Source organism: Lepidochelys kempii, chromosome 5 (assembly GCF_965140265.1).
Source record: "Lepidochelys kempii isolate rLepKem1 chromosome 5, rLepKem1.hap2, whole genome shotgun sequence".
NCBI lineage: Eukaryota > Metazoa > Chordata > Testudines > Cheloniidae > Lepidochelys > Lepidochelys kempii.
The window spans coordinates 48,124,153-48,148,754 of NC_133260.1; the positions used below are offsets into that span (position 1 = coordinate 48,124,153).

General features: G+C 41.2%; 2 protein-coding genes across 12 annotated transcripts in view; both read right to left on the reverse strand.

Annotated features, from left to right (window-relative positions):
- The window catches only part of ANKDD1B (ankyrin repeat and death domain containing 1B), a 41,239-nt gene extending 35,998 nt beyond the window's left edge, over nucleotides 1–5,241 (reverse strand). For both annotated transcript variants that reach the window (XM_073344224.1, XM_073344223.1), the window contains exon 1: nucleotides 5,142–5,241. In XM_073344224.1, the coding sequence (XP_073200325.1) occupies nucleotides 5,142–5,241 (100 nt within the window). The remainder of the gene's footprint in view (nucleotides 1–5,141) is intronic.
- A 49-nt stretch (nucleotides 5,242–5,290) lies between these two features.
- Nucleotides 5,291–24,602, reverse strand: part of POLK (DNA polymerase kappa) — a 78,396-nt gene continuing 59,084 nt past the window's right edge. For 6 of the 10 annotated variants that reach the window (XM_073344208.1, XM_073344207.1, XM_073344203.1 and 3 more), the window contains 7 exons: nucleotides 24,094–24,126; nucleotides 18,418–18,514; nucleotides 16,906–17,077; nucleotides 14,357–15,310; nucleotides 12,872–12,923; nucleotides 12,658–12,704; nucleotides 5,291–5,360 (listed from right to left, as the gene is read on the reverse strand). In XM_073344208.1, coding sequence (XP_073200309.1) covers nucleotides 5,314–5,360; nucleotides 12,658–12,704; nucleotides 12,872–12,923; nucleotides 14,357–15,310; nucleotides 16,906–17,077; nucleotides 18,418–18,514; nucleotides 24,094–24,126 — 1,402 coding nt within the window. In that variant the 3' untranslated portion in view covers nucleotides 5,291–5,313. Of the gene's footprint in view, nucleotides 5,361–7,794; nucleotides 12,705–12,871; nucleotides 12,924–14,356; nucleotides 15,311–16,905; nucleotides 17,078–18,417; nucleotides 18,515–24,093; nucleotides 24,127–24,602 lie in introns of those variants that run through there. The other 4 variants (XM_073344211.1, XM_073344205.1, XR_012158915.1 and 1 more) reach the window with 3 other exon arrangements.

Below are 24,602 nucleotides of genomic sequence, written 5' to 3' on the forward strand. Positions count from 1 at the left end.
TGCATTTCTATAGGTCCTGTCACCCAAATGAGTCCGAGGGTGCTTTACAAATGTAACAACCAACAGTACAAAACTGCAGGAATTATTTCACTCATTCTTTTAAATACAGCCACCTTGGGAGTGAAACGAAGCAATTGTTTGAGAGACAAGGTGCGTGAGGTAATATCTTGTATTGGACCACTTCTGCTGGTGAGAGCGACAAGCTTTTTTAAGCTCAAATGCTTGTCTCTCTCACCAGAAGAAGTTGGTTCAATAAAAATATTACCTCATCCACCTTGTCTCTCTAATACCCTGGGACTGACACAGCTACAACAACATTGCATACAACTATATAACAGAACACACCACCAATCTCCATAATACTGTAGGGCAGGAACTGATGCATGCATACGTCCAAGTAAAACTGACAGAGGAGTTTAGGTAGAAAGAAGGTGATTACCTACTTGGAATTTGACTGGGACACCTGAGATAATACAGTATTCCAATTCTTGGAAAATTCATGAGATTTACTAGAGCTCAAGACCTTGGTTTTATGCCTCACCCAAAAAGAGAGCACCTCTAGTAACAAAGAAACCTGGGGAAGCTGGGCTTTTTTGGGTACCGTAACAAAATCACTAGGCACCCACGTGGTTGGCTTTGACAAAACTATTAATGTTTAATAAACTCAGAAAAGAGATTTCAAAGAGTGAGCATTAAACATCAGTCTAGCTAAAATAGAAGTCTAAGGCTATGTCTACACTTACAAGCTTACAGTGGCACAACTGTATCGATACAGCTGGTCTCCCATGTAGTCGTGTTATGCTGACAGGAGAGAGCTCTCCCGTCGACATAATAAAACCAGCTCAACGAGCAGTGGTAGCTATGTCAGCGGGAACGTGTCTCTCGCCAACATAGCACTGTGCACATAAGTGCTTATGGCAGCAAAACTTTTGTCGCTCAGGGGGTATTTATTTCACCCGCCGAGCGACAAAAGTTTTGCTGACAGAAGTGCTAGTGTAGACATGGCCCTATACACTTCTCTGTCAGCACACCTCTTTCCTAGCACAATAGATACAGATAACTAACCTTTAGCTGTTAGGCTAAAATATCATAGAGACCAGATAGATATCTGACGGGGCACCAGTTTGGAACGGTCGCAGAGAGGACAGTGCTACCTACTGAACCACCAGCACCACTTTCTGCAGCAACTACTCATCTCCAAGAAAATCAGCAAGATGCAAACAAACATGCATTTCTGCACTAAATACGAAAGACAACCGCCTAAGAAGTTATCTAGCCATGCTTCACCAAAGCCGTGATATCCCAAGAGCTATTATATTGCAGTAATGTGGAAGTTCCCCACCATACTAAGGGCATGTCTACACATACAGTGCTGCAGCAGTACAGCTGTACGGATGCAGCTGCGCTGCTCCAGCACATCGAGTGAACACACTCTCACGTCGGCATAATAAAACCACCTCCGCGAACGGCAGAAGCTATGGCAGCAGGAGAAGCCTGAGTGCTTATATCAGTGTAACTTATATTGCTCAGGGGGCTGGTTTATTCACACCTCTGAGCGACATACATTATACCGACATAACCTGTAGTGTAGACATAGTCTAATTCTCCCTCTCACCCGGAGTCCTGAAGTCTGAATTTCACAAATGTCGAAAATTAATTAATTTTCAAGTGGGCTTAATGTAAAAAAACATTCTACTCTGTTCACACTGTGCCTGGGATAAAGAGGAGTAAGACTGATGGCAGAAACAGTACAGAAGAAATAACCTGCACAGAAACAAGAAAAAATCATGTTTGGAAGGCCAAGCCTACAAATCCCTATGCTTCTTACATTGCCACATTTAACCATTATTTCAGCACTAATGGACCTGATTCTCCTTTACCTACATTGCTGTAAACTAGGAATAATTCTATTGAAATCAAGAGTTGAAAGAGAAGTCCTTTGGTATGCTCAGTGTGTGGAAGAAGGCAAGGACACGTGGTATGGATTTTTAACCAGGCCGCAACTTTGTCAAATTACACCCAAGATTCTCATCGGGGGACAGCCCAGAGCAGTCACTCACTTCTCTTTGAACATTTGCCAATCCTTGGAGTCTTCCACTGCAGGGGGAGCCAATCATCACACAAGGAGGGTCTCTGTGAGCTCTACTTGCCTGCTAGCTCCCTCACACTTTTGGGGGTTGAGGAAAGGAGGGAGCTCAACCCCCAGCCAGCACCGCTGCCAGGTGTGTTGGCAGAGCAGTCCACCAAGGTACTGCCCTGGCCACTGCTTTGCTTTTGCTCCTAGTGGGTTAGACATGATGCCCCCATCTCATAAGAAGATGCCCTTGGGATGCCTACAGCATTGCCTTTTTGGATCCGGAGCCTAACTCAGCCAGTTCCTGCACTGGGCACCTGCCAAAAGTTGGAACAACTAAATGACTCTCATGCAGGTCCAAGCTGTGACCTTTGGGAGGGGGAGAATTCCAGCCTTCTGGCTGTCCAATATCCAACCCCTAGGTTTCACTGGGAGGAAGGCAAACAAAAACAAATAAAACCAACCAACTTCACTCAGTCTGGTGGTACAGGGAAAAAATCCTTCCTAGCCCCAAAGTGGCAACTAGCACAGCCCACAAAGAACCTAGGTAGCTGAGGCAGGGTGGGTGGACTACTGGAAACCAACAAACAGGAAGTGGCTCTGACCACTTGGGTTTTATTAAATCCAAATCTCCTGGCTCCAAATCACTGGCCAAATCCCAGGAGACCGAAGCCTATCCTGAAGTCTTGATGGAGCTGGAAATCTCACAGGACGCAGCCTGTCCTTTTTGCCCTCTTCCATTGCAGGAGCCACCAAAACACACCCCTCACTAAGCCTGAGGTTTGCATTGCTCCAGCATTCTCTCTTGGAATGGTTTAGAGCTGGGATAGTCAATTATTTTGTGTCAAGGTCCAATTTTCTCAGTCAAGGTACAGTCGAGGTCCAGACTCAAGAGAAAATAATAATAAAAAAACAACAAAAATTGATAGTAAGTAAATAAAGATTTCAGGGTCTGGTCAAAAGTGTCTGGAGGTTTGGATTGGGCCAATGGTCCACCTATTGACTACCCTTGGTTTAGAGTTTGAATAATGAATCTTTCTATGCTTGTCTCACTTTTAGTTTCCTGCCATGTTAGCCACAAAGATAAAATCTCTCATTACCCTGCAAGAAATACAATGTTTTGCAGGCTCAACAGAGTTTAGCTGGTTGAATAGTTGGGGAAGAGGGTTCTGAGAAGGTATGATTTTTCATTTACTCAATTTTTTGGTGAAATTTTTCATTTTTGAATTTTAATTTTTTCAGGTTTCTGTCGTTTCCTCCAAACCTTTTCCCCCTTTTTTCCCTGTTTGCCATTGAACTGGGGGAAGGAGGGAAAAAATGAAAAATACATTTTAAAATTAACATTTCCAATGTCTAAAAAAGGGCCATTTTCCTGTTAAAAAATTATTCACTTGACAAATGTCTGCCAGCTCTTACAGAGACAGGTTTCAGAGTAGCAGCCGTGTTAGTCTGGATCCACAAAAACAAAAGGAATACTTGCTCAAATAAATTTCAGAGTAACAGCCGTGTTAGTGTGTATTCGCAAAAAGAAAAGGAGTACTTGTGGCACCTTAGAGACTAACCAATTTATTTGAGCATAAGCTGTAGCTCACAAAAGCTTATGCTCAAATAAATTGGTTAGTCTCTAAGGTGCCACAAGTACTCCTTTTCTTTTTTCAAATAAATTTGTTAGTCTCTAAAGCTCTTATAGCAATATTTCTTGACTTATCAACTATAAGTTATAGTACCCTTTCCCACCTAACCTCAAAAGTGTTTTCTGTTCGGGCTGCAGACAGGAAGGAGGATACCACACCCTGGAGACAGCAAAAGTTTTACCATTGACTGCAGTGGGGCCAGACATTCACCCAGTGTCCTTTCATAGTTGATTTGGGCCCTAATTCTGCAAAATGTCTGTATGTGTTTCAAGCATGTGAGCAGCCCCATTGAAATCAGGGGGATTTCTTATGTGTTTCAAGTTAAGTGTGTGCACAAGTGTTTGCAGGTTCAGGGACTTGGACTGGACATGGGCCAAAACCAGCACCCCTGATTCTCATTATACCAGATTTATAAAGACTGAGGGGCTCTGATAGATATTCACGTGCATTATTTTTAATGTACATAAAATTGCACATAGTTTGATTACTTCCTTCTCTGCCACCCTTGGTATTTTCCTTCCTTTGGGACAAAAAGGAAAACCAAAAAATGGACCTGATAACCTGACCACTTCACTTGCATGTTGTATCTTGTTCCCCCACCCCTTTGTCTGCTCCTCCTCTAGTTTAGAAGGTAAGTTCTCTCGGACACCGTGTGTGTCCTACGCTTAAAGCCTCCTGATTAGATGCTACTATACCAATAACACAAATTAATAACAGGTTTCAGAGGAACAGCCGTGTTAGTCTGTATTCGCAAAAAGAAAAGGAGTACTTGTGGCACCTTAGAGACTAACCAATTTATTTGAGCATGAGCTTTCGTGAGCTACAGCTCAGCTGTAGCTCACGAAAGCTCATGCTCAAATAAATTGGTTAGTCTCTAAGGTGCCACAAGTACTCCTTTTCTTTTTACAAATTAATAATAATCCCCCCAAACATGTTGGGAGGGGAAGGAATTCAGACTTGTAGCCAAACTTTATAGCTCCCCTCCACTTTCCACAGTGGGACAACCCCGAACTGCAGAGCCAAACATCCCAGGCCCTTGGGAAAGTCTGGATCTTAACTGTGGAGCTTGAGCCCGGGCCAAAAGCAGCTCAGGGAGGGGACGCGAAGAAACCCGCAGGCCTTCGATTTCTCTCAGTCGAGGCTGAGGAAACCACCTCCTGCAAGGGATCTGACGGGGATTGTAAAACGGGTGCCCGAGAAGTGCAAACGGCCCGGTGCAGAGCCGAGGAACAGCCTCTGCCCAGTCTAGCTGTCTAAAAGCAGTCCCTTCCCCTTCCTACAGCAGGGCTGCTCTCTCCCGCCTCACGCTTGCTCCGCAGCAGTTGGGCCACGTTCCCCCCGTTCCGTGGTCTGCCCGCGGCGCGTTCCCCGCTGCTCCAGCCCGCTGTGGCTGCGCAGCGCCGAGCCCCAGCCCCAGCCTCGCGCTCACTCACGCGTCTCATTGTCGGCGGCGGGTAGCTCCGCCGCCGCCGCTTTTTGCGTTCCATCGTGTCTGGGGCTCAGCGCGCCCAGGAAATCGGTCAGCGCCTTCATAGCGCGGCCCCAACTCCTCTCCTTTGCCCTCCAGCGAAGCAGCCGCCTTCAGGTAGGGCTCTGGGGCTAGCGCTACTCAACAGGGTGCGAGGAGGGAGGTGCCCGCCGGCAGCAGCGCCCTGTGTGCGTAGGAGAAGTATTTGACTTTGACTTGTTTTAAGTGCATAGAAAAACCGGTTGGTTAGGGTTGTTATTATGCAGGCTATAACCGAGAGGCAGCTAGAATGGGCCACTCTGCCCTCCCGGCACAGGCTGTGGGGCACACAATACTAGTAGTGAGCCCAAACCATGCCAGGCACCATCAAGTACAACTCCCATCCTCCACCACCAGCTTTACCGCCTCCTTGACAAAAGGAAAAGATTAAAATCACCTTAAAATAAGGCAGGCAGGAAATAACCAAACACTGATATTGCCCAGGCAACAGAGACCGTCTAATTGCTGCTCACTGTACAAACTATGATGGTGTCACCTTTATCTGGACTTCCCCTTATTAGTCTCTTTTCATACATTTAGATTGTAAATTCTTTGGAGACAGCACAGACTTTTATGATACAGCTACAGGAATACAAATAAATCAATAATGTACATTCAATGTCTAATACAATGGGTCCTGAGGGTATGTCTACACTGCAATAACACACAGCTGGCCCATGTTGGCTGACTCAGGCTCGGGAGGCCATAAAATTGCAGTGTAGTCATTCCATTTGGGCTCCAGCCTGAGCAGGAACATGCTGCAATTTTATAGTCCTACAGTCTGAGTTAGCTGGTCTGGGCCAGCCACAAGTGTTTTATTGCACTGAAGACATACCTTAAGTGCTACCACAGTACAAATAAGTAATAACCGTGTATGAAAATACTGGCTTTGCACATGCAAATTGGTGTGCTTCTACAAAGTCAAGACATGTGGCAGTACCACCAAACTAGGTCCACTCCCCACTGCTATTTTGATCTACTTTAGCCACTCTTTATTTATTATTTAAGAGGCAAGTATGCTTTTGTTATAGAATATAGAAATATTTTTCTTTTAATGTGACCTTTTAAAAACATGAATATAACATTCTGTAATAATATTGTTAACTTAATATTGGAAAAACTACTTCAACACGGGCAAAAATATCATTAATCTATCTTGTGTGGTTGAAGGCACTTTTAAGGTTAAATATTTTTGCCTCTGGCTATTGAATTAAGTGCTAACATTTCAATAGCTTAATTGTCTTTTTAATTATTTTAAAAAATATTAACAGGAATTTACATAGCATGTTTCATCTGACTCTCACAGTGGTTTACAAATTAAGTTGAGTGGGGTATAGAATCCAGAAGTCTTGGTTACTAGTCTTAGGTTCGAATCACTGTGCAATGCATTATTTTACAGCTTTTTCTGTCAGCTGGCTAAAATCTTTCCAATACAGTCATGCTGAAGTGCATAACCTTAAATACGATAAACCTAGGCCTAATTATGAGAGGCAACGTCATCAACGTACACGTCAGAAATAATAAAAAAAAATGAATCAGTGTGAAAGTAAACATCTAAAGATGAGAATGTATGACTTACCATGTCACAGCTGAATCACAAAGGTTTTGCTTTCAGTTGCTTAAAATTCCTATGAGTCAGGTATTCCAGAATAGTTTCTTTTGAGTAGGAGACTTATTTTTGTATTATACCTGGCACTGGTCATTTAATACAGGTCTGAGTATTAATTTCCCACAGTAAAACCCAAAGAAGAGTAACTATCTAAACGATAAGGTTTACCTTGTGAAATTGGCACCACTGAGGGTAGGGATTTGCAGCTTCATAAAGAACCAGGGGTAGAGCTGAGTATAGAATCCAGGAGTACTGGCTGCTAGTTCAAGGTTCTAATCAGTACTTACAGCACCAGTTTACAATTCCTCTCCGTCATCTGAATTAACGCTTCCATTACAGCCATGTCATAAGTGCTCAAACTTTGAAGATGATAAAACCAGAGCACCAAATGAGGTGAACTTGCCATGGAATTCACCAGGCTAGTGACCATTTCAGAAGGCTTCAGCATCTTCCAGAAGACTGAGTGAGTAGCTGCCAACAGTACCAGGGCAAAGGGGTAGCTGTAAATCTCCCTCATTCTGTGCCCCTAGACTAGAGCCAGGATTTCGCAGCTCATAGCCCCAGAAGCCCAGGGTTTATCTTTGAGAGCTAAAGGCATTAGTTTATATTACAAAAATTGTGGCTAAGCTAGTAATATTAGGCAGAGTGGTGGCTGAAGATAGGCTATTAAAAAGGAAAGGGAACAAACACAAACAAATAATAGAAAACTAAGTGAACCTTGGGTCGCTTTTCACAGGGATTAGGGGACAGAAGCAAAAATTGCAGGAGCACAGATTATTTGATTTTGATAGGGAAATAACATTTACATGTACGTGATTCAGAACCATCAATTCATGCACACGCTATTAGCTTGTGTAACGACAGTGCCTTGTTATCCTGATTATTGGTGTCCTTCTCCTTCCTCCTCACCCCTTGTCTCCTATTATTTGTTATGCTCATTTGTTGTGCCTTGTCTTTAATCAGAGTACAAGCTCCTTGGAGCAGGGCAAATCTCAACAAAGGTATTTAAACAGAGTTGAGCACAAAGGAGCCTGATCCCAATTGGTGCTGTAGTAATATAAATAGCGATGTGAATGGGGGCATAGCTGTGAGATTCCCTCAGAACAAAAACATGCAAGAGGAAATCTGTTCCCAGCCCCAGGGCATCTTGGTGGGTATTGAGCCCCCTCTGGGCTGCTCCCCAGGCCTCTCTCCTGGCAGCATGACTTCTAACAGACATCCCCCACATTTGTCTCCTTTGGGATAGAAGACAGAGAAAAGGATTTCAGTTGATTTGTAAATACAGCAATAATTTCAGTGTATGAGTCTACCAGTAGTTCAGGAGTGGAACTGCTGCCCAGACTCAGCCCCTGCTGTCCACACCTTTGGAGCTACCATCAATTAGAGTGGCTTTTGGAACTGGGAAGAAAGCAAAACAGTGGTTGGAATATCACCCCAATTTTGGAAGAATCAAATGCTTTCCAAATCTCCAATCTGATCAGGTACGTGGGTGGGTGCAGAAGGAAGGTGACTGACTGGACCCGTAGCATATTCAGGAATCCAACTACAGCAGAACCCCATTTATGCGATTGAATTGGGATCTGGGCCAGATCTGATAGTCAAATTTGGGTAAGATGGAGAATGGGAAAGTCCAAGGCTGCAGTGCCATCTAGTGGCCACAGGAGAGATCACCCACTTCTGTACCTGTGTGTGCTGGTTGTTCGGTTAATTGTTCGGTTAATAAAGAGAGCCACGTAACAGAGGGTCGGATAAAAGGGAGTCTACTGTAATGGACTCTGGACAATTAAAAGAAACTATACAAAGTTAGTCATAGTATTATCAAATGATGGTGAGATATTCTGTAGGTAAGATTAGGATGACACTTCAGAATTTAGAAGTAAAAAGCAAACGACAAACTTACTGTAGATAGATATGTGTTAAATTGACTCAATGCTGTTATAATGCTATTACACTCAACTGCGTTATTTGGTTCTGTTAATTTACATGATAATTGAAACCTGCTTTGTGCTTAAGAGGACCTCGCCTTATGTTTGTGCTAGCCATACTAAGTATATGCTTCCCCCAACAAATTCCCTCCAAACCATCAGTGTTCAGCTTGTTGCTTTTTTGTTTCTCTTCTTCAGAAGCAGCAGTGCAAAGTATAAACTCTTCATGCCTTTCATGGCTAGGGCCATGAAATATTCACCCTTCACTCGGTCACTTGCAACTAAAAGAAACATGAATTCAAGAAGAAGAAATGTTCTTTTTATCATTTTAAGTAAAAAGAAAGAAACTCATATTGCACGAAAGCTGAGTGAAAGAGCTACAGAACTAAAAGTAGGGCATATTGAGAATGGAGAGCAGTTCAAGATCTCCATTTTCTACACCAAGATTAACCCCCCTTCCCTCCCCAAGCCTTTCCTCTTACATGGATATTTGGTGGTATCAACACAAGGGGACAATGTGGTACAGATGAAATTACTATAAGGTGGGTACACAGCTTGTTGAAAGACCATACTCAGTGTAGTTACCAATGGTTCACTGTCAAACTGTGATGGTGTACCTAGTGGGGTCTCTCAGAGGTCATTTCTGGGTCTGGCAATATTTTCATCAATGACTTGGAAAGTGGAGTGGAGAGTATGCTGATAAAATTTGTGTATGACACCTGGCTGGGAGGAATTTCAAGCACTGTGGAGGATGACATTAGAATTAAAAATGACCTTGACAAATTAGAGAACTGAGCTGAAATCAAGAAGATGAAATTGGAAAGTGCAAATTACTTCACTTAAGAAGAAAATAAAATCATATCCCCAACTGCAAAATGGGGAATAACTGGTTATACAGTAGAACTGTTGAAAAGGATCTGGGGGGTATAGTGGATCACAGATTGAATATGAGTCAACAATGTGATACAGTTCCAAAAAGGGCTAATATTCCGGAGCATATTAGCAGGAGTGTTAACTGTCCCACTCTGCTCTGCAGAAGTCAGGCCTCAGGTGTACTGTGTCCAGTTCTGGGAGCCAAACTTTAAGAAAGATGTGGCGATACTACAGAAAGTAACAAAAATGATACAAGGTTTAGAAAACTTGACCTATGAGGAAAGGGTAAAAAAATGGGGCATGTTTAGTGCTGAGAAAAGAAGACTGAGGGAAGACCTGACAATAGTCTTCAAATATGCTAAGGGCTGTTATAGAGAGGATGGTGATCATTAGTTCTCCATGTCCACTGAGGGCAGGACAAGAAGTAATGGGCTCAATCTGTAGCAAGGGAGATTTAGGTTAGATATCAAGGTAGCTATGCTCTAGAATAGGCTTCCAAGGGAGGATGTGGAATCCACGTCATTGGAGGTTTTTAAGAACAGGTTGGACAAACATCTGTCAGGGAAGGGATATATTTGGTCTTACCTCAGCGCAGAGGCTGGACTGGATAATCTCTCACTGTGCTTTCCAGCCCTACATTTCTATGATCTCTACCATCGCTTAGATCCATGCAAGCTAACTTGTCTAAAAAGGACTTCCTGGATGTTAACAAGAGCAAATTTCAGGTCAAGATCTTCTGTCGCTACCTGTATAACAGGAATATTTAATTTAAAACCAACAAGTTCAATACTTAGCTATACATAGAAATCTTTCTCTCTCGCTGTGTATTATATATAAAAGAGAGAGATTAGAAGTGGAAAAATGAAATTTCTCTCTTCTTCAGAGTCACCACACTGAATTTTTCAAAAAGATGTGCATCTGTAAGATGCTACAATCTTGCAAATGACTTCCCTTAAAATATAAATAAATAAATTAATTAAATAAAAAAGTGACACTGCCTTCTCTAACAAACATAGAGCAAACTGTGTGTATCTAAATTAAAAATCCTACACAAAAATACCCTCCTGCACATACTTCTCTTTCTGGGGAAAGGGCAAGAAAACAAACATGGCAGATGTTTGTCACATTGCTTATTGCTCTATTTTACTACATGAACCTAATTAAAATAAAATAGAAAACATGTTCTATTTCAGACTATATATTCAGCAATATATTATGTGTATGAAAAGTATTAAACAATCAAGCCAAGTTTCTCCTTTTAAATATATCATCTCTTTTCTAAATGCAGTTAAATTTTATACTTGTACCAAAGAATAACTCACCAAGTTTTCAGGTGTGAAGAAATCACTAATTTTGCACTAGTATTTTATTCCATATATAGAAATAATGCTTCTATGTCAACAGTTATGACACTTTTGTATGGATGATGAAATAACTGCCAGTGCCAAAACAAACTTATTTCATCTGTTCAAATAACTGTGGTTGTTTCCTTCTCCTTTAACAACGTGCAACATATGTAAAACCTACTTCTATAAAGCTATTCTCAGAAAAAGAAAAATACACTTGGCTTCTACACTTTTTTATTGACTTAAGTCCCATGTTAGCAGAAGATAAAAAAGTAATCAAGCAATCCAGATAAAGGTTTATCACATTGTATTTAAACAGATGTAAATTGAGAGACAGCCAGATTCATAAAACCAGAGCAGCTGTATTTTTTTTTTAAAGGAAAAAAGTCCTCACATAGCTAATGTTCACAAATGCATTATTTGTGGTGGATATTTTCTTTTGAGATGCCATTTTACTTCATATTTTAATGATTTTTTAAAAAAATAAACTCTAAGAATTCTCTCATTATTACAAAGTGACTTGCTTGAAAAAATATTACGTTATAAGCATATTTGATTATAAATTGACACTAAATATTTAAACAGTTGAATTTTTGGGAAGTAAAGAATGTAAATAGAGTATTTTAAATACATAAGTGTACCTTACAGCTTTCCCCCCTTACATATATTCATAAAAACATGGTTTATAAGAAACTACAAAAAGTATTTTTCATAAACTATGTCTCTTCAAAGAGAAAAATGTGAGCAAAAGAAGGAAGGTTATTTCCTGTCTTAATATATTCAGGATTATTATTTCAATGTCATACATATTTGCACATCAGTCACATTGTCACTGTACTAGTTTATCCTTAACTTTTCTTAAAGTGAATTTGCTTTTGAAAGGTGCTGGTTTGACAACTGCATAGGAATCTGAAGCTCTCTCTATCTCCAGAACCAGTGAGGCACAGCCAGTACACCCCATACCTATTCTGGGGGTCTCTCACACTCCATGCTCATCGAAGGGGTTGATCCTGCAAGGTGTTTGTAGTCAGTGGGTGTTGAGGTCACTCAACATACCACAAGAGTGCCAAACACTGTTCAGGACTGAGCCCTACACACCTGGCCCATCAGTTCCTACAGAAGTCAGTGGCAGGCTTTCCACTGACTTCAATGAGAGTTGGATTTGGGGTCCAATCCTATGGAGAATATCAACAGGGACATCAATGAGTACCAGTTGTTTTGTGCTGTGGATATCTGGCCACCAGAAACTGAATTCAATCCAACCTCATTTCACACTGGTTAACAAACAATCATCATGTATTAACTATCGGTCACTAGCAACCTAAGTTGAATTGCTGGTGACTTCCATACCCTGAGTGTCCACTATGTCAAGATAAAACAAAGCCCGCTCTTAGCATGCTCTTTTTTCCACAGATATAATTTTAGACAAAAACTATTGTGAAAAAATGATTTGAGTGGAAAATTAATTCAATGCTCTGGTCCCTGGTGGATCACTTATTATTTTGTCTCAAATGTTGTATTCCTCCAGCGGAGGTTTACAGGGGTTCCAAAGTGACAAGTATCAGAGTCCAATCCTTCACCTGCACCAAACTAATTTGAATAATAAAACACTGATTATGAAATTCTTCATATATGATAAAGTGTTACACCATCATTTTAAAAATGTTTCAATCGTGTGTTTGGAAGTACTTGGTTTGGCTTTCTTTGGTGTTGACTGTGGTGTCATTAGTCCAGGCCTAAAATAAAAAAAGAACACATTAGGAACAAACAAAGCAAAACACCCACCAAAAAGCCAAAAACAAACAAATATAAAACCACCTAAAGTAACTTTTACAACACTGAATAGTTTGCTAGCTTGACTTTCAAACACAAGTACATGGACGCTTGAGGAGATCTATCGTACCTTTTTGTTCCTGTTGTGGGATTCATATATTGATGTCCTCTGCCCATGCTTCCTAAAGAACAATTGTGAACATCAAAATAAATTATTTAAACACACTATGAGCACAGCAGGGAGCTGCATGACTAGCAGAACTTTTAGGAGGAAAGTTCTAGATGAAGAATTTCCTTCCTATTATTTTCTGAAGCAGTTGGATTGAATCTTTTACCAAGCAGATAACATTTGATCATTTCCTTAGTACTGTCAATTATATTCAAAATAAGTAAAAACAAAAAAGCCCTTTAGCCCAATAACAAATTAAGGAATAAATTTGAATGTGATCACAGATTTCTGTAACAGAATGTAATGCTGTTGATTTCCAAGATGGCCTACTGAAATTCATGTTTGTTTTACACTGTTGGTCTTTCTGGGAATAAAACTATTAAAAAATCTTCACTAATATACAGCATTTCTTCTATACCACAACTTGCCTGCATAGCTAGGGAGATCTACACCAGTATTTTAGGAAATCATCTTTGTAAAAACAGTCACATATAGTATAATGCTGCTATTATAGCTTTATAAATATGCTTGGCAACTTTCTCATGCTGGATCAGAAAGGACGCACATTTGAACAGTTTCCTAAATACTAGTCGTAGGTTTCTAATCTTGTCCTATTTATTGAGCCAATTCCAAAGTTAACTCTCCATAATCAAAAAGACAAAGTAAAAGCAAGCCAATTAGTGGCAAACTAATACACCAAAAAGAAAAGGAGTACTTGTGGCATCTTAGAGACTAACCAATTTATTTGAGCATAAGCTTTCGTGAGCTACAGCTAGCTCACTTCATCGGATGCTTTCACTTCACGAAAGCTTATGCTCAGATAAATTGGTTTCAGAGAAACAGCCGTGTTAGTCTGTATTCACAAAAAGAAAAGGAGTACTTGTGGCACCTTAGAGACTAACCAATTTATTTGAGCATAAGCTTTCGTGAGCTACAGCTCACTTCATTGGATGCATACTAGTGAGCTGTAGCTCACGAAAGCTTATGCTCAAATAAATTGGTTAGTCTCTAAGGTGCCACAAGTACTCCTTTTCTTTTTGTGAATACAGACTAACACGGCTGTTACTCTGAAACCAATTTATCTGAGCATAAGCTTTCGTGAAGTGAAAGCATCCGATGAAGTGAGCTAGCTGTAGCTCACGAAAGCTTATGCTCAAATAAATTGGTTAGTCTCTAAGATGCCACAAGTACTCCTTTTCTTTTTGCAAATACAGACTAACACAGCTGTTACTCTGAAACCCATAATACACCAAACTGATTCATGTCATACAAAGGAATTTGGTATTTTTCAAATGGAAATAGCCAACCCCTTTACACAGGTCTTCTTAAAATTCAATAGCTCTACCAGACTCAGAACCCTAAAATGTACAACACATTCCTTAAAAATCCTATTGTATATTGGATGGGGCAATTTTAAAAGGTGACATTCTTAACTTAAATACTCACCAACTGACTTTGAATTTTCCATAATTTGACTCTTAACTGGATAAACTATTTGCTCTGTCAACTCCTGGATAATGCCTTTATTTAAGCAAACATCCACATGCCTGTTGAACAATGAAAGGTCAGTTGTTTTTTGTTCCACGTTACAAACTGGACAAACCAGAACATTGTCTCTGAGGGCTCCAGAGGAGTAGGAAGGCTGAGTTTCTTGTGTACATTCAGACTTTTCAAAGTATTCTGCATTTTCCAATGAAATGATTTTGGAAGAAAAATTCTGTTCTAGGTACATGTTGCTAGCAGTTTCACTAAGCAGACTATGCTCTCTTTCCTTGCTAGTATTAGCTACTACTTTATGGAATGCTTCTGTGTTACTGCTAGTAGAGTTGTCAGCTACTTTTGTTAACTGTACTGTATCCACTGATTTGTTCATTTTATTTTTTTGACACATTTCAAATATTTTCTCTTTATTGTCAGGAGAAAAATGATATGCATTTTCCCATGAATTCTCACTCGTTGATATTTCTGCATTATCTTTTACCAATGTCCCATTGAGGCACTTGTCAATATGTCTGTTAAGTGCTTCTAAATTGCTGTCTCTTTGCTCCTTCAAGCAAACAGGGCAAGTGAGGCTATGACACTCATTCAAATTCTCTGAGCCTATGGCATCATTTGTTTCTTCCATAGTATTTACTGATGATTTTATATCATGTGAGTTCTGCTTGTTTGCAGGTTTGTTTATAAGAAGCTCCTGGTTGCTTTGTTGCCTTGCAGCTCGCTTTTTATCAAAAAAACTCTCTCTGTGAGATGTTTCTGAAGCTTTTGTAAAATGTTCATGGCTGGATTTCCCTGGCTGAAGCAGAGAAGCATTTGCTTGTTTTCCTGGCTTTAAGAAATTGATAATGCTCCTCTGTTGGTATTTCTTTTCTTCTTCATTTAGAAACCCTGATACTCGTATACCTGAACATGACAAACAAGACAAATAAAAATGTAATTGTAACTGACAAATAAAACTAAAACTTAATTAACACTAATGGGCATCAAAAAGTTTTGCAAAACAAAGCCACTCAATATAAATAGGTATCTTATAACAGAAACTGTATTATGTACATGTGTTAGCAGCTGATCACAAAGCAATTACAATTTTACTACCAGTCCTGAAGATTTGCCAGCTATTTCAAGTTTACTAGGAATTTCAGTGCCCTTAAAACACCACATTGCAATATCATGTGATACCATAAACATCACGTAGTCATGTGGAAAGTTAAATTCTAAAGTTGTTTATTTCTGGATGCCAGTAATTAGTAATCATGTTTATTGCAGCGCCTAAGGGCCAACCGAGAATGAGGCCTGATTGTGCTAGGGACAATACAAACAGTAGCAGACAGTCCCTGCCTCCAAGAGCTTACAATCTAAATAGACAAGACAGACACAGGGAAGAGGCTTGACACACAAGCAGAGTCATCAATGTGATGACAGAAGATGTCACGTTAGTTCCACAGCTTTTGGTGGGGTTGAGGGAATGGATTTAGTTAGGAGGGGGATCAGCTAAATGGGAAGGGAAGGAGGTTGAGGGGTGCAGGGTAGAACTGAGTAAGATGGGTAGGTGTGGAGTGAAGCTGAGGTGAAGAGACTGCAACTGAGAGGATGCGCTGGAGCAAAGGACCAATCAGCAAAGGGCAGAGCAAGTCCAGTCAAAACTGTAGAAAGTTCTCTGAATGTTCAGAGGTCCCTGCTTCGGCTGCTTCTGCTCCTAGAGGCTGGAGTCTCTTGCTGGCTCCTCTCTACAATTCTTCCCAAAGACCATGCGGTATGGGAGGAGAGAAGGGGTGGCACTGCATGGATCCCATTGGTCCCAGAATGAGTGTGGAGTGTCCCCTTCAAAAATTTGGGTTTAGCTGGGGAGCAGCCTGGGCCCAGTTGGGCCCCATTTTACCCTGTTTTATGTGCTTCTGTTCCTACTGGCTAGAGTCTCTGGCATGAAATTTTCCATTAAAATATTTATTCTTTGAACTTTTTCTTAAAACTGGGATATTACTTTTTTTTTTTAAAGGAATAGTGGACTATTTACATTTAGAATAAACAAATACTATTTATTTCAGCAAGAAATTATAACTTCAGACAAAATATAGCACCACCAAGTTATAAACACCATAATTTAGGCCATTCCTCTGTCAAAAATATAGAGCCATATACTCAACTCTTCCCTGATGCAGTGCAAAGGAGACTTAAAAACTTTAAGGAGGCAAAGCTGAGGATTCCCATGTCACAGGATGGCACCTCAATATTGGCATAAGGGTGTTCCAATGTAGGCAGTGGCTGGGGAGGAGGCAATCTCAGCTGGTGGAGCAACTCCCTGGGACCCACTATCCACCAGGACAAGTTAGAGCAACCCTGAAACTGCTCTAACATGCATCAGGGGCTTTGCTCTCGAGATTATTGGGGGGAGGGTAAAACCAACTATGCCACCCGTTCCCAGGTGTGTAGCATGCTTGATCTGAGGGACTTGGGGATCTTGCCCTAAAAAGGAAACAAAAAAGTTATAAATATTTTACCCATAAGTCTTAGCCGCAAAGGGTGAGGGGCAACACCATCAATTTCTGTCCTTAGCATATCTTTAGCAACAGCAAATATTTCTTCTTCAGTAGAAACAGCAGAGAGCACTGTGGAAGCTCTTGTTTTTACTTCAAAATTCACATTCTTCAGTTTCAAGGTAACGGTTTTACCCTAGAAAACAAATAAAACACTTAACATACATGGTACTGAAGAATTTTTAAAGTGAAGTCTTTTTTCACCTAGCTGAACTCTACTTCAGTGTCTAAACAATGGCTTTAAAGCAGGGGGCTAGATTCACTGCTGCATCCAACTTGTGCTGGACACAGCATGGATGGTGTGCTATAATGGAGCCTGTTATCATAAGATTCTCTGCCTAGCTATAGCCTGCTGCCAGAGCGGAGTAGCTGGGGGCTGCTCTAACCTGCACCAGCTGGCTATCTCTATCTGTCAGATGCATACTGCTAATGTACTCTGGCCACTTCCCCAGTCTCTACCCACCTCCCATGTATCTCCTGGACTGGGAGATGAAGGGCAGATGCCAGCTATGTCAAGTCTACATCTACTAGGGTCTCTTGTTTGCTTCGGGGATGCCCAGTTAAGGATCTCCAACGCCTCTGCTCCCTTTATATCACTTGAGTGGTGCAAAGGGAGCAGAACAAGGCAGAGAATCTGCCCTAATATTTGTACAGGCAAGTGTGCACATGCAATTCAATAAGTGCACCGTAAATCCCAATCACTTGAAAATGTGTTTGTAAAGTGATAAGCTAAAAGTAGTTACCATATCTCTCTTCCAACTCCAAGAGTTTGGGTAACTCTTTTAAAAGCACTTAAAGGCTTAGGAGCACTGCAAACAATGGGATGTAGGCCAAGTCATTTCAGAGCTTTAGACAAGTTTACCCTTTGTTTGTCAATACAGAAGCTTTTTCTCCATGCTATCATTCCATATCCTTGTGTCGCAACAACCTTCCATGGCTGAAGAGGACTCATTGGTACCTTTAGGAATCTCTGAATGCTACTCTTTGCTTTACCAATAAAGATCCCTGTTGAATAACTGAAGTGTTCCTCCCAGAAAATAAGTAAAAATTCAGTGTATACAGTGAATCTGTATATTTACTAATGATAAGACAAGGAGGAATACATCCTTTCAATGCTTTACAATTTACATGCTTGGCCACAGTAAGGCTGCAGGCAATCCATTTTTTATGCAGCTCTACTACTCCTTCTTTTAATTAACATAGCTTTTAGAACAACATGTACGATATGCTAAATAACTTGGTGAATTGGTTTCACTTCTTAAAGGATCTCACAAGATAGCCCCCTGAAGCTAAATGCAATTTTGTTCTAAATTATTCTAATCATCAATGAACAAAATAACAGAATCCCTTGAAGCCAGAAGGTAGGGCATGATAATGCAGAAAGCATTACCGCTAACAGAGGGCACTGCGGACCTGGGACCTGATAGTGCAAAGAGGTTGATTTTTTTTTAAATAAGAAAAGAATGATTTAAATACCTTAAGTCCTTCTTTCTGCAGATCCTGAGCGAGATCTCTGCAAAGTTCTTGACACAAGCGGTATTGCTCTTCTACTGTGTTAATTTCACTGAATGTCCTAAATGAACACACAGATTAGTCATTTTTTCCCCAACATGCATTTTGAAATGATGCATCCTTAAGATTTAAAATTTTTCATGAACAGTTTAACAAGAAAGTTTTGTGGGTTTGAGGGTTTTTTTTTAAAGTCAGGATGTATATTTATATTAAACAGAAACATATATGTACATTTAACAACTGCACAAAATTGGTTTGCAAATCCCACCAAACAAAGAAATGGGGTGTTGTAGTCACACTTCTCATGCAGTGTTTGAAAAGACATGAGATTTAGGTTGATAAATGCTTAAATATATACAAGACAGAATGCTAATACCAACTGAATTCATGGAGCCAGCCAAAACATTTGTATATAAGCTTCTCCGCATAGTGTTGTGTAACATTGGAAGGAAGAGAGGATTAGGAAATTAATCCAAGAGCCAAGTATCAAAAGTAAAGACTGTAACACGGGTGCTAAGAAACAGATGTTATGGTAATTATGTCTAGTAGCAGAGAAGGAAAAACTAGCTTTCTGCCAAAAATTTAATTAATTCTGTCTTTGCTGTACCTTTCCAGGGTATACTTACTTACCTTTTCAAGTGTGTATCTGGGCTCTCAGTGATAATGTGAAAGGAAGGCTGGTCTCGTGATTATAGAGGGAATTGGTAGTGACACTCATGGTTGTCTAACGCTTTCGATTGTAAAAGATTCTTTCCATTGAGAAGCTCTTACACCTCCATTTTTTGCAATAGTCTTTTGCTATTTGGCAGTGAGAAAGTCCTTGTGCTAGAGATGTGTCTTTTTCTTGTCCAATTTGTGTTCATGTTTGGCTGATATATAAATTGTTAAAATTGCCATTTCCCTGTTGTAACTTACATTTCTCAAAATATGATGGCATGCTGCCAAAATAATAACTGAACATGAACATTCTAAAGTTGGGCCTACAATGCTCCTAAAGCAGCAGCACCACACTCTGCACTGGGAACATCAAGTTGCTGCTAGAGCTGTTGAAGTGTGAGCGGGATGGACAGGGAGCCCAATCAAGCACATACTCCCAGTAGCTCATCCCTCCCCCAACTGAGAGCATCAGGGAGCAGGAGCTAAACTCCTATCTCTCAGAGAAAAAGAGCGGGCCATGTGAGTTGAACTACCTTGCCTATCCCACTCTGCCCCAGAGAGCACATGGCCACATTAGCCCATTTCTCACTCTTTCCACACAGAAAGAAGTCCTTCCACACCTCCTGAGTATGGGCCAGGCTCTCCACAACTACCCAGATGTAGGGTGACCAGATGTCCCGTTTTTATAGGGACAGTCCCGTTTTTTGGGACTTTTTCTTATATAGGTGTAAGCAGTGTCAGGGTGAACTCCACCCTGACATCTGGTGGTGAGGTGTGGCAAGTTGTGGAAAAGAACTTCAGGGGCCGATCTCATTTGCATAGGCACACCCACCCCGCCTAGAATGAGGCCATAGCTGCCCAAATGGTCACTTTGGCTGCTGTGGGATCCCCAGTGTCTCTGTTATTGGGGCAGAAAGAATAAATTGTTATTACCCTGACTATGGGAACTGTGCTTGGAACTGTAGTTGGCCTTTTGTTATGATGGAGGGACTCACCATCAACTAAGTAGCACTCGCTAGGCAAGGGTCATGGGTTCCAAAACTCTGTGAATTGAGAGAGGCTGGGGACAGGTATTAATACTTGGTGGCATGGGCCCCTTGGTGAGGGCCTTACATGCTAGTTGCACTTCCTCCTCTCTCCACTGTAGAATATCAGAGCTAATTTTGATTCCATTAGGAGTCTAGTTACAGGCTGCTGAGCTCACTTTGGGCTAATGGTACACCAGCACTGAGGCTCCTCTACTACAAGCTGAATTCACCAAAGAGCTGAACTGACTAAGAGCTGAAATCACTGAGCGTTGTGTTAAGTAGTGGGGGAGCCTGAAGATATACTGTGGAGCAGTTTGCGGGACGGCTGGAGTGCCTTGTGGACAGGCTGGGGGAGCAGTTCATGGGACGGCGGGAGCTGCTGGTGGGACACGGAACGGAGCAGTTCGTGGGACGGCGGGAGCTGCTTGTGGGCTGTGGAGCGGAGCTGAGCAAAGCAGTTCGTGGGGCGGCTGGTGGAACGAAGCGAAGGCCTAGGGAGCTGTGGGGCGGTCCGCTTCAGATCATGTAAGGTGCCTTTTACCCCCACCCCCATCTCCACCCAGGTTGGGAGGTAAAGCTCTGCAGATAAACTTTCGAACTCTGGGGCTGCCCTGACCATGGACAGAGACTTTTGGGTCATTGGACTTTTGGGACTTTGGGTGATTTGGGGTTGCTGGACTCAAGAACCAAAGGGAAAGGGCATGCCCCAATTTGCTTGGGGTGGGTTTTTTTGCTCATGGGTTGTGTTATGAATCCTGTTGGTGGTGTTTCCCCAACATAATGCCACATTGTTTCTCTCTGTTATTAAAAGGCTTTTTGCTACACTCAGACTAGGTGCTTGCGAGAGGGGAAGTATTGCCTCTGGGTGGCGCCCAGCGGGGGTGGTATGTATTTGTCCCAGGTCACTGGGTGGGGGCTCGAGCCGGTTTGCATTGTGTTATTGGAATGGATCCCCTAGATATTGAACCCGGCCCTTGTTGCTGCCAACTCTGACGGGCAGAAGGGTTACATAGGCACCTATTACCCCCCACACCCTGTCCCGTTTTTTCACAGTTGCTATCTGGTCACCCTATTCAGATCCAGCATATGGCTGCCAGTTGCCCATCATCCCTGTGGGATAACCATCTTCTCCTTCTCATAGCTAACATAATCCTATACCTCAAACTGTGTAGAATTTTCAGGATTCAAACATGGCTGCTGATGCATAACAGAGTGTTTGTTACAGTTATACAAAATAGATTTTGTTATTTTCCTTTAAAAAAAAACAAGGAGGACGCACACAAAAAAACCCCAACCTACGTTTAAAGAACTTTACATTATAAAATTAAGCACATGACAGTTAGGAAATGCTACATTTACAGTTGCTTGTGCAACCTTAAGCTTTCCACCTGGTGTGTATGTATTGTGATACAGTCTTTAATTACATGATCGCAAACTATTTTTTCTGCAGGAGCCGCCTCATTCAGTGCACAGGCTGGACGCACAAGGGGTGAAAGGTTTCTAGGACAGGCAAAGGAATTGATGGAGAAAAGTAGACAGGAAATCTTGGTGTGGATAACAGGGGAAGAGGAGAGACTGGAAGAAGGGAAAGATGAGGTCATGTTGGATTTTGTCAGTTTTCTCTTTGAAAAAATCAGTGAGATCCTGAGCAGAAGGTGAATTGGGGGCAGGAAAGTGTCAAAGGTGGTGAACACATGACTGAGATTTCAGATATGGGATTATATCAGGGTGGAAAAGTCAAATTGATTTGCTTGGAGACTAGCAGAATTTAAGGAGAAGAGAACAAAAGTCACTGGTCTGGGACTCAGGAGATACCTGGGGAAGCTGCACCATTGACAGTCACGGGTGGTATCTATAACAGCATATCTACACTGGTACACAATACCCTAGTGAAGCCCAGGCCTAAGACACTTTTAAAATTTTTGTCACTATACACAAATACTTTGTGAACTGCTATTGGAGTTCACCAAACCTATAGCTTACATCTGGAGAAGTTATATCAGCATCAAGAGAAAAAACAAGTTGCTGTTGATAGTATACATTTTATGGGGCAAAAGATAAATACTCCTTTAGAGTATAGTCAGAACAGTTTAGCAGAAAAGGAAATAATTTAGATGCTCCACTGGAGCACAAGACCAATCCATATATATCTGCATATCTATAAATACACAGAGCTGCTTACACTGATGTTTACTTACTTCTTAGGTAATGTCAGAAGCCCCACACTTTCACCCTAGATGATGACCTAAGAAAAGAAACCTGATGCTTTCTTCTCATTTAAAGCAATCAGGTGGAATGGAGGGTGGAAAACTGGTAGGAAAAAAGTTATGCAGGACCCTGAAGGCAAGGACAGGAAGTTTGACTCTTATGTAGTAAAGTTACTAAACATAAACTTAGCTCTCCTAATACACATAAAATATCAACTAACATTATAGGATTGTACTATCTGATGTCTTAGCCTCTACAGGTATATGTATTGCTAGGTAAGGTCTTGGTATAAGTTAAGTAATAAATAATAAGCCTACAAGGCCTAATAGCTGAGCTAAACAAGACATAAGGTCCAAAAGCCTTAGCATAAACAGCTAACCAGGAGTAACCCTAGCTGGGGAGGCATAGCTCAGTGGTTTCAGCATTGGCCTGCTTAACCCAGGGTTATGAGTTCAATCCTTGAGGGGGCCATTTAGGGATCTACAGCAAAAAATTGAGGATTGGTCCTGCTTTGCACAGGGGGTTGGACTAGATGACCTCCTGAGGTCCCTTCCAACCCTGATATTCTATGAACATAGAGGCTTCCTTTAATAAGAAGTATTTTATTTCTTTCCCCAGATGTATAATTAATGAATTATAACAAATGGAAATAATATCTCTAAAAACTAGAGAGACAAGGTGGGTGAGGTAATGTCTTTTATTAGACCAAATGCTGTTGATGAAAGAGACAAGCTTTCGACCTTACACTGACCTCGAGGGGGGAGGGATAGCTCAGTGGTTTGAGCATTGGCCTGCTAAACCCAGGGTTATGAGTTCAATCCTTGAGGGGGCCATTTAGGGATCTGGGGCAAAAATTGGGGACTGGTCCTGCTTTGAGCAGGGAGTTAGACTAGATGACCTCCTGAGGTCCCTTCCAACTCTGATATTCTATGATCATAAGATATCACAAGAAAGAATGCTGTATAATGACTGAACTGCTGACCGATAACCACAAGATGCTAGTTTATACCAACTTGGGATATTTTAAATTAGGAACATCAGCATATGTCTGACCACAGGACTGCCATGGTAACTAATTGACATATATGCTAATAAGCTTGAGGTAAACAGACTAGTAACATATGGAAAAAGGGCACCCCCCAACATTAGTAGGGTGAGGAAATACAAATAAGAAAAAGGAGAGAAATCCCTACTGAATATGCATTAGGCATAGTGGAGTCAGTGTAACACATTATTAAATTGTATCTCAGTCGGTGTGCCTTGGGAGATGTAACTTTTGGGAGATGTCAGGCTGATGACTACTGGTAATGATGGTGACCAGTGAGAATGACAACTAACATTTTGGATCCTTTTTGTCCTTTAGTGGTTGCTCAGACAAACATTCTGTATTATCTTTATCTACCTTGCTGGGTTGGAGTGTTTGTGACTTTACTAATTGTGTTAATAAAACTATTTCAAATTTAAAAAGCTTTTCCTAAGTGTGCGTGTTGCAACTGTGCACACTGGGGTTTTCAGCTGAACAGTAATTCTAATGCTACTGGGCCTGATCTTGGGACAAGAATCTACCAAGCCTCAGAATGTTAATGGGGAATTAGTAAGTAATCGATATAAATAATACACAATCAGTAGATCAGGCAACAAGTCAAATAAATGTGATGACTCAACTACATTATTTTACATTGATTAGTTTTAGTTAAGTTAGTGATTAATGTCATCATTTTTTAGATACTAACATTATCATACATACCGTTCAGTGCTCATACTTTTTCTTTCTCCATACCTTTAAAAAAGAAAAAATGTGTTCATAAACTTAAGTCATTTTCACAGAGAATTTTTAATTTTTTTAATAACCCCTTAGAATCGTAGACTTTAAGGTCAGAAGGGACCATTATGATCATCTAGTCTGACCTCCTGTACAACGCAGGCCATGGAATCTCACCCACCAACTCCTGTAACAAACCCCTAACTTATGTCTGAGCTATTGAAGTCCTCAAATCGTGGTTTAAAGACTTCAAGGTGCAGAGAATCCTCCAGCAAGTGACCCGTGCCCCACGCTGCAGAGGAAGGTGAAAAACACCCAGGGCCTCTGCCAATCTGCCCTGGGGGAAAATTCCTTCCCGACCCCAAATATGGTGATCAGCTAAACCCTGAGCATGTGGGCAAGACTCACCAACCAGACACCCAGGAAAGAATTCTCTGTAGTAACTCAGATCCCACCCCATCTAACATCCCATCACAGGCCATTGGGCATATCTT